The following is an 18,396-nucleotide window of genomic DNA, read 5'->3' on the forward strand; positions in this document are numbered from 1 at the left end:
TTGTATCAAATCGAGCGGTGGCGGCGATCGTGTCCGGGGCCCCCCGCCGTGGTTTTCGGGGTCCCCCGCTCCTGTGGGGGACCTTTGACCACGGCATAAGAGCTCACCATAAAGCCCGTAGAGCAGACGAAGAATGTCCGTTCTTTGTCTGCTCTGTGTGATCACTGAGACTGTGGAGCTGTAATCACAGCGCCACCTGTCTCAGCTGTCACTAACTGCAGCTGCAACATAGAACCCTACCCTCCCTGCATCCTATGGTCAGGTGCGCCTTTATGGAGCGCAAAATACGGTATGTTGTCTCATCTGCTCTGGTACATTCTAATGAGTAGGCTGCTTTAACACAGTGGAGGTTACACACAACATAAAGTGCATTAACACAGCACACCAGAGTGGACAGGCGTAAAGAAACCATTATTTTTTAGAAAACACTGAAGTGCACGATCATTGAACTCTACTTTCTTCCTCAAAAGATAGACATGGGCTGTCTTTTCCAGTTCTGGACTGTTGTACAGAAATTCAGGAAAGGCAATTATTAGTAAGAGTAGAATCAGATTTTTGTATTGCCTTATTTTTATAATAATATATTGTATTTGTAAGACTGTTTATACTAATGCATTGCATTTTATCTTCTAGATGCAGCAGTATATGACTTTGTCACATTCAGTTCTGTATCGATAAATCAAAGAAAGTACCACAATGCAGAGAAGACAAAGAGGAGCAAATACCGGGCTTCTGCTGTTGTTTGCCCAGATTTATCAGTTTGGGTTTAATAACATTCCTCCCGTGACTTTGGCCCTGCTGGGACTTAATATTTATCTCTTTTTAAACCCCTTGAAACCCCTGCTTTATGTTTGTATCAGCGTACATGAAGGTTTCCACCACAGGGACTGGGAACGTTTGCTTCTCTCACCTTTTCACCATGTTGATGACTGGCATCTATATTTTAATATGGTGTCACTCTTATGGAAAGGAACAAAGCTGGAGAAGAGGCTGGGGAGTGTGTCGTTTGCTGTAATAGTTGCAGCCTTCTCACAACTGATTGGCGTGGTTTATGTTCTGGTTCAGTTACTCCTGGCTGAATATATGAATGACCCAGCCTATAAAATGCAATGTGCTGTGGGATTCTCAGGTATAAAATCTATCTATCTATCTATCTATCTATATCTATCTATCTATCTATCTATCTCCACAGATGAAATATTGCGTATGAAACATTTTGTATTTTTACATGCACCAGAAGATAAAGCTTTTTTTCACATGTTTTTGGGCATGTGCTTAGCAGAGCAGAAATCGCTTGTGTTTTCAGGAGCTTAATAGCTAGCAAGTTTGAATTTATATACTGTATATGACTGACTGAGTCAGATCAGTGGCTTCACCGCCCTCCATATTGTTTTCTTTTACTATCAGGGACAGAATCACTGAAACAAATAGGGAATATGTTTAAAACCTAACCTTGTATTTCATGTCACCACCACCTCCAGAGAGTAGTAAAGCAAATAAAATGAAGTCACTCTAAGGTGGAATAAAAGTTTCTTCCTAGCCTGTCTAGGGATTTTAACAATATTACTGCCCCAATAGAACTTACCAATCCTATTGTGGCAACCAACAAACTGAAGTCCAAACAGAATACAGGTCTTGTCCTGTATTAAAAAGGGGATGTATTGCAGGGACAAGTCTATAATTTTGCCACTTTATAGATCATTGGTTCGACCTCATCTGGAGTACGCGGTCCAGTTCTGGTCACCAGTACTAAGAAAAGATGTCCTTGAGTTGGAAAAAGTCCAGCGAAGGGCAACCAAACTAATTAGGGGTATGGAGGACCAGAGCTACGAGACGAGGCTACTAAATTTAAACATGTTCACATTAGAGGTGAGGAGATTAAGGGGGGATATGATTTCCATGTACAAAATGTTTAATGGTGGTAGCAACATTAGCGATAAACTGTTTAAAATTAACTCCGTTACAAAAACTCTTCAGGGGTTCTTCAGTTAGATCAGTTAGGGTCTGGAACTCACTGCCACAGGCGGTGATTTCAGCAAATAATGTGGAATTGTTCAAGAAACTTTTGGACGATTTCTTAAGGGACCGTAATATACAGGGGTACAGGTACTCCTAGAATGAGATCCTAATAGGTTGGACTTGATGGACTAATGTCTTTATTCAACCTCAAATACTATGTAACTATGTAATATAAGATGCTGAAGAACTTTACTGTAGAACTGGGAGAGAGGGTTGGGGCAATGAACACCCAGGATGGTATAGACTCCAATGAATTGTAGAACAGAGTACTTGCATCAAAAACTACTAGTCCATTCAAGAACAGACTTTTAGGCTGCAGCAGAGGATATATGTTTATTAGAGACATCCAAAATTCTCATCTGCATACTTGTTTCAGGTATGTGACCTAAAGAGGAACTTTACCCCTATCTTCAAAATGACAACAGAGACACCTTTTAGAAATGTTTAGTAATAGCAATCTACAAACAAATACTTATAGAATTGAAGTTTTTTTTACATTCTTTGCATACCTTTTTTTTTGCCTCCACATTCTTCTAATGGTGGCCATTTTCACTAAGGGCAGATTAATCCATCTCCCTTTACTTCCTGGAACTCTGGCATTTGTGACTAGGACATGTGCCCATGCACATCATCTCAAGGGGAACAATTCCTTTGCCTGAAATCTTGTGAGATTTAGCAGTTTACAGATGAGATTTCACAGCAATGCTCTGCTGATGTAATCTTCTCAGGATGCATTTCTTAGGCATGGGCTACACCACCAATGCCTGAGAGGATCAGGAAGTGGAGAAACAGTAATTGTAAGTAAAATAAAAGTATGTTTATTTAACTAATACATGTAAAATGATTTCATATCAGCATGCATAGCTGGGGATAAAGTTCCACTTTAAAGTACTAAAACAAGTGGGTCAGCATTGGCAGCCTCCATGTTGCCTTTATTACTGGAATACTTTATTCCATTTAAGGCACATTTAGTGTGCATATCATGTCAAACAAATAGGATTGCATGGACCTTAAGGAGCTTCAGTATTGGAATAGGATAAATATATGGAATAAGAAACCCCTATGATGAATCTATTATCTGTGAGTTCTATCCATAGGGGTATTCCTATTAAAGTACAACTTGCAAGTCAGATGCTTTTACATTTACAGGTTATAGGTCTAAAATTCCTTGTGATACATTTTAAAAGTATTGGGATTGCCTGACATTGATAGACATTATATATTATATAATATAACCATAGACAGGGACTAAGGGACTGCGACGGGCACTGATGACGACAGGTATTTCTCTTTAGCAATTGTATTCCTTCTGACTAATTTTGTCATTTTGTTTTCTTATTACCTGTGTGCTGAAAGTAATTATTTTTTACTTAATGTTTACATTTAGGGGTACTTTTTGCTTTAAAGGTTCTGAATAATCATTATCACCCTGGAGGCTCAACCAATGTATTTGGATTCCAAGTTCCTAACAAGTATGCTTGCTGGGCCGAGCTAGTGGCAATTCATATACTTTCCCCAGGGTAAGTGACTTCATATTATATCATCTTTATTTGTGTTCTCTAAAATTGTACTTAACCTGTGTATCATACCCATAGTCACCTCTCAATAATTGAAGGATAACTCCAGGCAAATCAAGTCTTAAAGGAGAACTATGGGGTTAAGGCTTTTCCCCATAGTTCTCCTTAGGGTAACAGGAGGACACAAACTAGCGTCCTCCCGTCACCCTAGGCTCAGTAGACCGCGAGCTGTAGCTCGCGGTATACTAAGACGCCGCAGCTGAAGCGCATCCCGACAATTGTGCCGGGATCCGCCCAGCTGCGTGACTGACAGCTGGCCCTGCCTATCTAGAGGCAGAGCCAGCTGTACCCGCCCCCTCCCCCATCCGTTCCGCCAGTCAGCGCTGGCGGAGCGGGGAGGGGGGAATCAGCCCCTCCCCTGTCACGGCAGAGAGCTGTGACAGGATCGAGAGGTGAGCTAACGCCGGTATACAGTGGGGCAAAAAAGTTCTCCCACTTAAAAAGATGAGAGAGGCCTGTAATTGGCATCATAGGTAGACCTCAACTATGAGAGACAAAATGAGAAAACAAATCCAGACAAATCACATTGGCTGATTTGGAACGAATTTATTTGCAAATTATGGTGGAAAATAAGTATTTGGTCAATATCAAAAGGTCATCTCAATACTTTGTTATATATCCTTTGTTGGCAATGACAGAGGTCAAACGTGTCCTGTACGTCTTCACAAGGTTGGCACACACTGTTGCTGGTATGTTGGCCCATTCCTCCATGCAGATCTCCTCTAGAGCAGTGATGTTTTGGGGCTGTCGCTGGGCAACACGGACTTTCAACTCCCTCCAAAGGTTTTCTATGGGGTTAAGATCTGGAGACTGGCTATGGGGGGAAAACACTTACCCCAGAGTTCTCTTTTAACCCTTGCAGGGTTGCAGTAGCCCCAGTGCAAGGGTCAAGATTTGATTTGCCCGGAGTTCTGCTTTAAAGGGTTAATCCACACAGCACTTGTTTTAGGAAACGTGGGAATTTATTATGAGAAACATATATTTTATTTTTTTATTTTCTGCTTTGGCTTAGGAAATATAAGATCTTGTGTAATGTATTTCTTTATGAATAAACACTGTTATTTGGCCTAATACAAGCAGCTGGTGTTGATGTAATATCAAAGTAGAACAATTAAAGCTGGACTCCAGGAAAACTTCTAACTACACAGATGAAATACATATATGAGAGCTGTTTTTACCTGTCAAAGGATTTCTATTTCTGTCCATTCGGTTCAGGGACTTACACAGCTCTACCACACAGCGTAGTGCTGCCTGGCACCCGAGGGGACATGATTTCTGTTGCATTTTCACTTCCAGATTTCCTTCCCACCCCCAGCCTGTGACTGGATAGTGAAAGGAGAAGCAGCACGCTGATGAGCTGATATCTCTGTCACTCTGCTCCATCCTCCTATCAGTATGCTCCTTGCACTGTACAACACAGTATTGGCACATTGTGCTATTTTCCCCGTCTCTGAGCTATGTTGTTTAGTAGACAAATGTGTGTTTGCATGTAGGGGATGCTGTGCATCAGTTATGTGTGTGTGTTGGCGCAGGGGACACTATGCATCAGTTAGAGATGTGTGTGGGTGTAGGGGACTCTATGCATCAGCTGTGTGTGCGCAGGGGACACTGTGCATCAGTTATGTGTGTGCACACAGGGGACACTGTACATCAGTTATGTGTGTGCGTGCGTGTAGGGGACACTGTACATCAGTTATGTGTGTGCTTGCCTGCAGGGGACATTGTACATCAATTATGTGAGTGTGTGCAGGGGACACTGTACATCAGTTATGTGTGTGCACGCAGGGGACATTGTACATCAGTTATGTGTGTGCACGCAGGGGACACTGTACATCAGTTATGTGTGTGTGTGCGCGCGCGCGCACATGGGACACTGTACATCAGTTATGTGTGTCCGCGCAGACAGCACTGTACATCAGTTATGTGTTTGCACGCAGGGAATGTGTATTAATTCTTTAGTAAAGTATTTGTAAATGTCTAAAAACAGGAGAATGGTGGCAGGATGTGTCTGAGTGAGTTCTATTCATATAGATTTACACAGAATTTACTAAGTAGTTGTATATGTGTGTGAATATAGAAGTCAAATAACATAAAGAAATACTGGTTGCCATGGTGACCGGCTGTATTTTGATGGCTCCCAACTTTTTCCAGATTGCTCCTAGATCTCAGTGAGAAATATCCAGCCCTGTATTAATGATTACAGAGCTACATTCATTTCTGTCTTTTATATCTCCCTAGAGTTCAGCTTTAAATGCATACGAATTTGGTGATGTTATAGTGTAGCTCTAGAATTCTGTCCTGTACTGCTTGTACTGGATCTTATAACAAAAGCATATGACCCTGTAGGGTAAAATGGGTGTTATCCTTGAGCAGTTCTTGTCTCCTGTTCTGTTGAACAAAGCTGTGAGAATTCTTTTTTCAGCTTGTGTTATAGTGGTAGCATCTTCTATAAGGTTCTTTAGACCCTTGGTTCTCAACTGGTGGGTCGCGACCCCGTGTTCAGCGGGTCACCGCATGCCTTACACTTTTCTAGGCGAGAGGTTTCTCAGCCTCCCCCTAGCGCAGCACTGTCCATTCTTACACCAAGCAGCCATTCAAAATATGCTGCCCGGTGCAGAGTGTCCTCTTAAAGTTTAATGGGATGGGGGTATGGCCACGAAGGAGCTCCCTCAATACATGCATTAGTTACAGCTCCCTCGCAAGTGTCCTGTTGAGGTGCCTGGACCGGGGTGACATCACATTCTGGCTCCCGGCACATCTACAGGCGCACATGTGAGCAGAACAGGCAATGCACGTATGGATGAAGCTCCATCACAGCACTGCAACCCACACTGCGGTGCGTTCCATTGCAGTGTGCCTTAGGTCGCAACTTAATGACCGAGGACAAATGTGGGTCCTGAGGTTAAACAGGTTGAGAACCACTGTTTTAGGCCATGTTTGTAAATACACAGATTGCTAGGTGTGGGAAATGTTACTTTATCTTACCTGAGGCTATTAATTTGTGAGAATCCCGCTGATGAAAGAAACTTGACATCGACACAAATGGAATCAAAGATAGTAAGATAAATGTTTTGGATAAATGGACGTGCATATCAAACCAGACTCCAGGCAAATTGCTAAACATACAGTTGAAATACACACTGTATATGTGAAGTGCTTTATCTGACATAACATTTATAATTATGTTCTGCCAATTAGCACGACCAGGAAGATCGCGCTACTATATCCTGTTTCAGCTTTTAGAACATTCCTGTGTCGCCTGCCTACTCATTGGACAGTGTTTAAGGATTCTCTTTCACAGTCCAGCAAGCCGGCAAAGGATGCAGGAAGCTTTAGAACTGAAATGGGGCCACTGGAAGACTGCTGGTTACAAACAAATGCTGTTGAGGTTTTGGTAAGAGCAGGTGAATCATACAAGGAGGAAATAGAAGATATGTATCTGTCAAGATTAGGTACTAGTAAATTAACTTGACTTCAGGCTCTCATTTCCCACCCCTCGCTAGAATGTCTACCTTGTTTTTTTTAACGCTGCAGAGCAACCTGGTGATTCATGTTACATGTGTGAATAAACTAAAACCATCAATCTCACTTAGTGTAAAAGGCTGGAGAACAAACATTGCCACAGGCGGCAGCATTGAAAATGTGCATTTTTTCCACAGGAATGTCATCATTTGTCTGCACAAAAGATGAGAGGAAAATATCTGTTAGCTTGCCATAACTCATATTGTTATATAAAATGTGAACATACCTCTATCTGGAATATTAAATCTGACCGGTGTACACAGCCTAACGTTAAAGAGCTACCATATGCTTTCTTTCCTCCAAGCCATGTGTGTATTTTTATCCCTTGTTATGACGAAATAGGTGTGGAAAAGGGAATTGGGATGATACAATAACAAGACTTTACACAAGTTTTACAGATGACCTGGCTGAGTAAGCATGCTATATAGATACTGTTCAGAGTCTGTTCTAGAAGCTTTGGTTTGGGTCCTGACATTTATTTTTAGGGATGTTGGTTTTCAAAGTCCTAGAATATTTATAGGAATATTGTTTTCTAGGGCTCTGATATATTTAGGAATATTTTCCTGGGCCCTGAGATATGAAGAATATTGTTTTCCAAGCTTCTGAAATACACTACAATGCCAAAAGTATTGGGACGCCTGCCTTTACATGCACATGAACTTTAACGGCATCCCAGTCTTAGTCCGTACAGTTCTCCTGACAACCGCCAAACCCAGACATGTCCATCGGATTGCCAGACAGAAGTGTGATTCGTCACTCCAGAGAACATGTCTCCTTCTCTAGAGTCCAGTTGCGGCGTGAATCATACAAGGAGGAAATAGAAGATATGTATCTGTCAAGATTAGGTACTAGTAAATTAACTTGACTTCAGGCTCTCATTTCCCACCCCTCGCTAGAATGTCTACCTTGTTTTTTTTAACGCTGCAGAGCAACCTGGTGATTCATGTTACATGTGTGAATAAACTAAAACCATCAATCTCACTTAGTGTAAAAGGCTGGAGAACAAACATTGCCACAGGCGGCAGCATTGAAAATGTGCATTTTTTCCACAGGAATGTCATCATTTGTCTGCACAAAAGATGAGAGGAAAATATCTGTTAGCTTGCCATAACTCATATTGTTATATAAAATGTGAACATACCTCTATCTGGAATATTAAATCTGACCGGTGTACACAGCCTAACGTTAAAGAGCTACCATATGCTTTCTTTCCTCCAAGCCATGTGTGTATTTTTATCATGCATCTGACGCTTTGCATTGCACTTGGTGATGTAAGGCTTGGATGCAGCTGCTTGGCCATGGAAAACCATTCCATGAAGCTCTCTTCGCACTGTTGTTGTGCCAATCTGAAGGCCACACGAAGTTTGGAGGTCTGTAGCTATTGACTCTGCAGACTGTTGGCGACTTCTGCGCACTGTGCACTTCAGCATGCACCGACCCCACTCTGTCATTTTACGTGGCCCACCACTTCATGGCTGAGTTTCTGTTGTTCCTAGTTGCTTCCACTTTGTTAAATGACCGTGGAATATTTAGTAGCAAGGAAATTTCACGGAACACTGAATCCAATGATTTGGAGGGGTGTCGCAATACTTTTGGCAATAAAGTGTATATATAGGAATATTGTTTTCCATGGTTCTGAAATATTTAAGGAGTATTGGTTTGCAAGCTTCTCGAATATGTTTAGGAATTACGGTTTCTGAGGTTCTGGAATATTTTTAGGAAAATAGTTTTCCAGGTTCCTAGGATATTTATAGAAATATTGGTTTCCAGGGCCCTGATATATTTAAGTATATTGATTTCCTGGGCCCTGCATATTTGTAGGAATTCTGGTTTCCAAGCATCTGCATTATTTCTAGGAATATTGGTTTCCAAGCATCTGGTTCCCAAGGTTACATAGTATTTGAGATGGAATAAGTTCAAACTTTGTGTGTGTTTGTGCGTGCGTGCGTGTGTGTGTGTGTATATGAGTCCCTGTGTGGTCTAGTTTTTAAGAGTACCTGTATACCCCTGTACGTTATGGTCTCTGAGGAAGGTATTTAAATGATTTTTGAATTATTCCATACTCTCTGCTGATACCACTGCTTGTGGCAGCGAGTTCCGGACCCTAACCGCTCTAACTGTAAAGAAGCCCCTATGTCCTTTGTGGTTAAATCTTTTCTCCACTAATTTTAAGTGGCCTCTAGTCTTTGTTATGGAGTTTACAGTAAAAAGTTTATTGTGTATGTTGCCATCAACCCTAAACATTTTGTACATCAAAATCATGTCCCCCCCTTAATCTCCTCACTTCCAGCATGAACCCGTTTAAATTTAGCAACCTTGTCTCATAGCTTTGGTCCTCCAGCCCTTTAATTAGTTTTGTTGCCCTTCTCTGGACTCTCTCCAGCTCAAGGACATCCTTTCTGTGGATTGCTGACCAAAATTGAACCGCATACTCGAGATGAGGCTGAACCAGGGATCTATAAAGTGGCAACATTTTTGCTTTGTCTCTAAAGTACATTCCCTTTCTTAGGCATGACAGTACTTTGCTAGCTTTGTTTGTTACAACCTGGCATTGCATGCTGTTTTTCAATCTGTAGTCGACTATGACCCCCAAATCTGTTTTCATTTCTGAGTTCCCATTAATGTGTACTCCACTTGCCTATTTTTAGCCCCAAAATGCAGTACTTTACATTTTTTTAACATTCAACTTAATCTGCCATGTAGTTGCCCACTCCCCTATTTTATCCTGGTCCTCCTGTAATGTTATAATGTCTACGCTTGTGTCTATTACCTTCCCAATTTTAGTATCTTACGCACTAAATTACTCAGATTCTTATCTCCACTAAACCTGTCTTTTTCTTGAGTGTATACTGAGGAGAAGAATTAATTTAATACCTCAGCCTTCTCCCTGTCATTTGTGATTTAATCTCTCATTCTCATCTTTTATTGGGCCTACCTGCTCTTTTCTTACCTTTTTACTGTTTATACGTTGGAATCATTTTTGGGGGTTCTTCTTACAGACTGTGGCGATGTCTCCTATTGCATTCCTTGTAGCTCTGAAATGCCAGTGCAGACCTCTTCATCTTATATTTTTTAAATGCCAGCTTCTTATCTTTAATCAGTTGTCTTACCGTTTTATTTAGCCATGCAGGCTTAGTTCTCAATCTTTTATTTTTGTTACCCAATGGTATGCACTTGTTAATAGCATTGTGCAATGTATTCTTAAAACAATCCCACTTCTCGTCAGTGTTGGAAATAATTTGTCCCATTTTAGTTTCATACACCAGATGACGAAGCTTATCGAAGTTTGCCTTTTCAAAATTTAGCTTTCTTGTCAAATCAACACACTTCTCTTTTGTGTACCCAACATTAAAATGAATCATCCTGTGTATCCCTAATCGCTATGTCTGCAACTAGGTCCGCATTATTTAAAATTAATAAATCTAGTATATCATTCTTCCTGGTTGGGACATCAACCATCTTATCCATGAAATTGCTCCGCAACAGGTTTAGGAAATGGCCAGCCTTTATTGAATGAGTGGTTCCATTTAGCCAATCAATGTCCGGATAATTGAAGTCGCCCACTATATCTACATTTCCCTTCTTCCAAGCTATTTCTATTTGGGAATGTAGGTGAGCCTCCTCTTCTTCCCTTATGTTTGGGGGTTTATAACACACATCCACAATTAGTTTACAACTAGCTTCAGTCTTATCTAGTTCTAGCCACAAAGAGTCAACACCATCGCAACTCTCTGTCGTGAGGTCATCTCGTATGTTCACATTTGGAACGTTTTTCACATACATGCATACCCCTCCCTCAGGTTCTGGAATATTTTTAGGAATACTGGTTTCCAAGGTTCTGGAATATTTATAACAATATTGATTTCCAGGGTCCTTCGATACTTTAGCAGTATTAATTTGCTGTCTTTGGGGATATTTTTAGGATCAATATTTACCTTCGTCCTGCAATATTTTAGAAGCACTCAGGGCCAAGCTAAGTTATAAGCAGAAGAAGTACCTTCCAGAGGAGGTGAGTGCGGGTGTTGTAGCTGAGACCACCAACCCACCACAGCCACAAATTGCACCTGGGAAGCCACTCTCCCAATGTAATCTGTGAGCTCTGACAGCCGTAGACCACACATTAGATGCCAGTCTCAGTGCTCATGTAAAACAAGTATGACCCTGTCAACCTGAAGATCTTGGCGGAGTAGAGCACAGTGAAGATCTTGGTGGTGTAGAGCACAGTAAAGATCTTGGCGGAGTAGAGCACAGTGAAGATCTTGGCGGAGTTGAGCTCAGTGAAGATCTTGGCGGAGTAGAGCTCAGTGAAGATCTTGGCGGAGTAGAGCTCAGTGAAGATCTTGGCGGAGTAGAGCTCAGTGAAGATCTTGGCGGAGTAGAGCTCAGTGAAGATCTTGGCGGAGTAGAGCTCAGTGCAGATCTTGGCGGAGTAGAGCTCAGTGCAGATCTTGGTTGAGCAGTACACTGTAGAACACTAAAGTCGTGAGGGGGGAGTGCATTGGGTCATAAATGTACAGATGTATCTGCTTTGTAAATGTACAGGTTTTATCTCTCCTTTTTTTTTTTTTTTTTAAATATGTTGCCTTGCGCCATTCAAAATACAAAAAAAGCAGCTTCTACTGCAGTACTTGCCTTACCGCTCACGCTGTCCACTGCAGACCTCAGGTGATGCTCGCACACATGTGGGCCCAGGCTGTCATAGACAAAACCCCGGGTTAAAAAAAAAAAAAAAGACCACCTTATTAATCTCAAACTGTAAACATTGATTGGCTCAGCCTTAGTTTTATGAATTCCAGCTTGAATAATATTCAGCAAGCTATTCTAAGTTCTCCATGGTTTAACTGTAATGCATAATCATATGAATCTCTACCGTATAGCCTCATTTTCTGAGACATACATGGGGCTGTGTTCAGAACATGAGAACACTGTCTGAATTTTCATAGGTTTCGATTTTAGAGTAATTAAGAAAATAAGGTACCTGCATCCATAGGGCAGTCGGGAACAGAAGATGAGTGTCAGGGCTAAGATTACTTCCACAGCAGTCATGTCTGCATAAAAGTAAATTTTGCTCATTTACCTCCTCCATGCATTATTCTTGACCAGCTGTAAGTAAACACCTAATATGAGTGAATAACAGCTTTTGGGGGACAGGATTACAGCCTAAGAAATGCTCAGCTGTAAACTACTTGGAGGCATGTGGGTAAAACTGCTGTGTTTTTCCATCATATATCAGTAGTAATTTGTTGGTCTTTAACATAAGGTAATTTATTAGAACAAAGCTACTGAAGCATACACAGCATTCATAACATTTATATATTTTGATTCTCTTACCGCACACTAAGATTTATCCAACAATAATGATTATCTTTTAAGTATATTTATTTCAATAGACTCTTTCCATGCAAGCAGATCAAATACTTGCTGGGACAGCACACTGTTAAATGTAGAAATAATGGTTCTCTTTTGACAGAATACATGTGTTGTAAACTCGGTGTAAAGATACATGAAAGCAGAATAAAAATTAACACTTGCAGTGGGTCTACCCCTGCACTGCAAGGTTTAACTGCTTGTTTTTCCTCTAGGGGACCGTATAAAGAAGATAAACTCACCCTCGGTGAGTGCATTGCAGTGTGTGGTGCTATAATACCATGCTTTGCAGGATGGTGGGAAAAAAGCAGTGCATGCACTACTTTTTTCACCGCAACACACAGTATTGTGCTACCGTACGCTGCTCTGCAATATTCACAGCTGCCTTTTTGTGGAGCTGCATCTTGATCTTTATTGCTTTCAAGTACTTTTACGTTGAAGACTGTTCTACCAGACATTAAAAGCCAAGTGGCTTCAATAACTTAGCCAAGTATTAGAGGTTCTAAGATTTATGTTGGTCAACATGATGGTGCAAGTAGAGAAATGTCCATTCTCTTGCTGAAAGTGGAAAACCCTTTTCATATGGCAATGCAAAGAGAAATAAGATTAGGTGAAGTGCAGAAATCCATAAAGAATAAAATTTACCTAATTTAACTCTTAAATAGTCAAACATTGAAAGGTCCTTTCCAATTGGTTGTATACATGTTTTTTAAAGCTTCCATGGCCTTGTTAGGGTGCTTGATTTGCATGTCTTGCAGCACTTTTCTAAAGTGAATTCAGACACAAGTTTAAAGCATATCTATACCCAAAAACATGTTTGCCTTGTTCATCTCCATTACATGGTGGATTGATAGGACTATTAGTTTGTAAAATAAAGATAGGGATATTTGTGCTCCAACATTCTCTATATATAAGACATATATATTTAACTACACACATAAATGCAATTTATATTTGGAAAACAAACACTTGACTTCTCTATTCTATAATTATAATCAAGATAAAAATGAAACCCGTGTTTGTTTTAGAAACCACAACTTAAACATCAGCCATTATTCTTGTCGGCTGGCTGCTTGCCACATAAAACATGGATAAGTATTATTTTATTTCTTTACACCACAAAACAGATCCCAGGATATTCTTTATTGCATGTTATTGTCTATAAAAGTCAGTTCATTTTGTTATTATATATATATATTAGTTTTGAACTAACAGTAGGTGTCCCAAGGCAAGTTTCTTGGTGGGCCCATCAACACTAATAAGAACATTGGTGGTCCATTACATGTGACATGCTATATGTTATCCATAGTAATAAGCAGATTGGGTTCACTGAAAGCCTGAGGGATGTTTGTATATGTTAAAGAAGGCAGGCAGGGAGTATGACGATCAAAAATGGTAATAAAAGAAATATTTATAGTTTGGAATCTTTTTTTTCTTCTAGTTATGTATTTTTTTTATATGTATTTAGCCTGAGACAGGTGACACATGTATTATAGAATGTACATGTACAGTATGTCTGATGCTGCACTAGCTATGACTGAAGCATTTAAACATTTTGTGGATGGAAGTGCTATGAAGATGGCAATACATGAGGATGTATACTACTAGCTTCAAAGCATACTATCCTTTCAGTGCACATTGGGGATGAGGTAGGATGTCTTAACTCTACACATCAGCTAAGAACAATAGAAGACCCAAATGTTCCAACATGAGATCTCCTCCTGTGTAGCTTCAGTCTACCATGTTATCCTTCATACCTTCATGTAGGGGCTCAACCAGTCATAATTGGTGCCTCATAAATCTTAACACTTGGGTTAGATATTTCTCACTAGCATTAAGCTAAGCAGATGCTGTATAATTTATGTAATATTGTTTAACTTTTTTAACTAAAGGGTATCTATGGTCTAAAACTAAATATACAGTAAATGTACTTCTATACTGAATTTCCATAAGTACCATCCCCTCCTAATAACTACATCAATCTAGAAGTTTGTAAACTTATTGAAGATGCTCAAAGGATGTACTTGAGGATGTACTTCAATGCACTGACAAATTCACTCACCCCTGTGAATATGCACTTCTTGTGTCACAAGAGTGTGACGGAGTGTGACGCAGTATCTCTGACCTATAAGAATGTAGCACAGTTGTACCAAAAATGTTGGTACTGGATGGAACTGTGTATAATCAACATTAGATAAGCACATACACTAGTCATTGAGAGACTTGTTTCTGGTCCTAATTTGTAGTACTTAGTCTTTATAACAACGTACTGTATAAAGTAGAACAATGAGTATAAGTGGTTGGTAATATTTCGCTGCAGCAGTACCACAGGTCCTGGGTGTATTTCCCCGCAACAGTACCACAGGCCTTGGGTTCATTTCCCTGAAGCAGTACCCCAACCCTGGTACATTTTCCTGCAGCAGCAGTGCCCCAGCCCCTGGGTACATTTTTCTGCAGCACTACCCCAGGCCCTGGGTACATTTCCCTGCAGCAGTACCACAGGGCCTGGATACATTTCCCTGCAGCAGTACCACAGGGCCTGGATACATTTCCCTGCAGCAGTGCACATGTCCTGGGTACTTTTCCCTGAAGCTATTTGGCTGTAGACAGTGAGTCATGAGACTGCTGTTCAATACAAAAAGCATGCAGACATAATCAATAGGTTCAGTTAAATAACCAAACGTTACAGCGGGGAATGTTTTTGGTGCCAGATGTGCTGGTGGCAGCATCTCTAAAACTGTTTTTTAAACACTATACTCATAAATAAGAAACATTAGAGAAGAAGGGCAAGACTTGTACAAGCTGACTGGAAGTCTTTTTAAAAACCGCTCCTTACAAGAGTGGTGTGCAGAAGGACATCTCTCAAAGCGGGAACATGTACAGCCATGATCAGTGCAGGCTACAACAGCAGACGTTCATGCTGGGTCTACTCCTGTCAGCTAAGAGCAAGTAAATGAGGTTCCATTGGGCATTTGATCATCACAAAAAGGACAAATGAGGACTGGAAACATATTACTTGGTCTCATAAATCCTGATTTATGCTGCAACATGTAGTTGGTAGGAGCACACTTTTTCATTTGAGCGATGAATCCATTAAACTATCTTTTCTGGCTGATGACGATGTTATGATGTAGATCATGTTTTCTTGGCACGCTTCATGCAATTTAATACCAACTAGGTATAAATGAAATGTCCGTGTACCTGAGTGTTGTTGACCATATGAACCTCAATATGGCTGCAATCATCCATTTTCCAGTGACTACTTCCTGCAGGGTGAAGTAGCATGTGGCAAAGAATATATATACTCAAGCTGGTTGCCACAAACATGACTGCTATGGTTGCTTACATTCTCCATATCTTATTAAGATGGAGCACCTTCGTGATGAGGTGAAATAAGTTTATAAATGAATTGCCATTGCTAACATGTTTTAGTTGCAGGTGTAATATGCTCATGCTTTTTTAAGATCAAGAACTCTATAAGCAGTGAAACAAGGAATGCGTACATTAAAAAACAAGTCAACAGTGGTATCTTCCATATTTCTTTGCCCTTTGTCACTTTAGAACGTGTAGCTTTAAAGAAGAAGACTCCTATTCGCACTTGTAGGACATGTGTGCACATCTGCTTTAGAGGAACCATCCAAGGCAGACAAATGAATCACTGACAGATTGGTAATTGATGAATAATGTTAATTTCCTTACATTGTCTGCTTGTCTATGCTTGCTCTTTTATCTATGACGCAGTATCTCTGACCTATAAGAATGTAGCACAGTTGTACCAAAAATGTTGGTACTGGATGGAACTGTGTATAATCAACATTAGATAAGCACATACACTAGTCATTGAGAGACTTGTTTCTGGTCCTAATTTGTAGTACTTAGTCTTTATAACAACGTACTGTATAAAGTAGAACAATGAGTATAAGTGGTTGGTAATATTTCGCTGCAGCAGTACCACAGGTCCTGGGTGTATTTCCCCGCAACAGTACCACAGGCCTTGGGTTCATTTCCCTGAAGCAGTACCCCAACCCTGGTACATTTTCCTGCAGCAGCAGTGCCCCAGCCCCTGGGTACATTTTTCTGCAGCACTACCCCAGGCCCTGGGTACATTTCCCTGCAGCAGTACCACAGGGCCTGGATACATTTCCCTGCAGCAGTACCACAGGGCCTGGATACATTTCCCTGCAGCAGTGCACATGTCCTGGGTACTTTTCCCTGAAGCTATTTGGCTGTAGACAGTGAGTCATGAGACTGCTGTTCAATACAAAAAGCATGCAGACATAATCAATAGGTTCAGTTAAATAACCAAACGTTACAGCGGGGAATGTTTTTGGTGCCAGATGTGCTGGTGGCAGCATCTCTAAAACTGTTTTTTAAACACTATACTCATAAATAAGAAACATTAGAGAAGAAGGGCAAGACTTGTACAAGCTGACTGGAAGTCTTTTTAAAAACCGCTCCTTACAAGAGTGGTGTGCAGAAGGACATCTCTCAAAGCGGGAACATGTACAGCCATGATCAGTGCAGGCTACAACAGCAGACGTTCATGCTGGGTCTACTCCTGTCAGCTAAGAGCAAGTAAATGAGGTTCCATTGGGCATTTGATCATCACAAAAAGGACAAATGAGGACTGGAAACATATTACTTGGTCTCATAAATCCTGATTTATGCTGCAACATGTAGTTGGTAGGAGCACACTTTTTCATTTGAGCGATGAATCCATTAAACTATCTTTTCTGGCTGATGACGATGTTATGATGTAGATCATGTTTTCTTGGCACGCTTCATGCAATTTAATACCAACTAGGTATAAATGAAATGTCCGTGTACCTGAGTGTTGTTGACCATATGAACCTCAATATGGCTGCAATCATCCATTTTCCAGTGACTACTTCCTGCAGGGTGAAGTAGCATGTGGCAAAGAATATATATACTCAAGCTGGTTGCCACAAACATGACTGCTATGGTTGCTTACATTCTCCATATCTTATTAAGATGGAGCACCTTCGTGATGAGGTGAAATAAGTTTATAAATGAATTGCCATTGCTAACATGTTTTAGTTGCAGGTGTAATATGCTCATGCTTTTTTAAGATCAAGAACTCTATAAGCAGTGAAACAAGGAATGCGTACATTAAAAAACAAGTCAACAGTGGTATCTTCCATATTTCTTTGCCCTTTGTCACTTTAGAACGTGTAGCTTTAAAGAAGAAGACTCCTATTCGCACTTGTAGGACATGTGTGCACATCTGCTTTAGAGGAACCATCCAAGGCAGACAAATGAATCACTGACAGATTGGTAATTGATGAATAATGTTAATTTCCTTACATTGTCTGCTTGTCTATGCTTGCTCTTTTATCTCTGGAATGTTTCCACTCTATGGTGGATGTCACTAGGGCATTTACTTTTCCATTTAACATATTCGCTTGATAAGATGGAGTAATGTACAGCCTGTAACACTGGCGAGATTGCTCGGTTAAGCTTGTTAAGACCATATGGAGGAACTCCCATTAGTGCACGTTTACTGTAGCCTACACACATATTTAAATCTATCTCAAAATGCAATACAAACTGTTCATATCCACAAACAGCACTTCTTATGATGGCAAATTTGCACCTTTGTCCTAGGGGGATTTATTACATTTTTTTAACCAAAATCCACACAACATTCACCCAAGATTCACACATTTTCTAATTGGATCAGACTGTGTAAATGTGTTTAAATATCTGGGTTAAAGTTGTGTAAATCGTATGTGCGCATTTGTAAATGGACTTTACACAGTCATTTCCAGACACTGAAAGCACATATTCCATAGGGTTTTTTTCCCTGCAGTGTAGAAAAAAAATAAATCGTGTGTGTATGTGTGTGTGTATGTATGTATGTATGTATGTATGTATGTGTATATATATATAT

General features: G+C 40.4%; 1 protein-coding gene across 1 annotated transcript in view; it reads left to right on the forward strand.

The window, feature by feature from the left end:
- Positions 1-637: 637 nt before the first annotated feature.
- The window catches only part of RHBDD1 (rhomboid domain containing 1), a 48,950-nt gene continuing 31,191 nt past the window's right edge, over positions 638-18,396 (forward strand). The window contains exons 1-2 of the mRNA XM_018568374.1: positions 638-1,129; positions 3,407-3,539. Coding sequence (XP_018423876.1) covers positions 697-1,129; positions 3,407-3,539 — 566 coding nt within the window. The 5' untranslated portion in view covers positions 638-696. The remainder of the gene's footprint in view (positions 1,130-3,406; positions 3,540-18,396) is intronic.

The sequence above is a fragment of the Nanorana parkeri genome, unplaced genomic scaffold, assembly GCF_000935625.1.
Source record: "Nanorana parkeri isolate BGI_ZX_2015 unplaced genomic scaffold, ASM93562v1 scaffold1178, whole genome shotgun sequence".
Taxonomy (NCBI): domain Eukaryota; kingdom Metazoa; phylum Chordata; class Amphibia; order Anura; family Dicroglossidae; genus Nanorana; species Nanorana parkeri.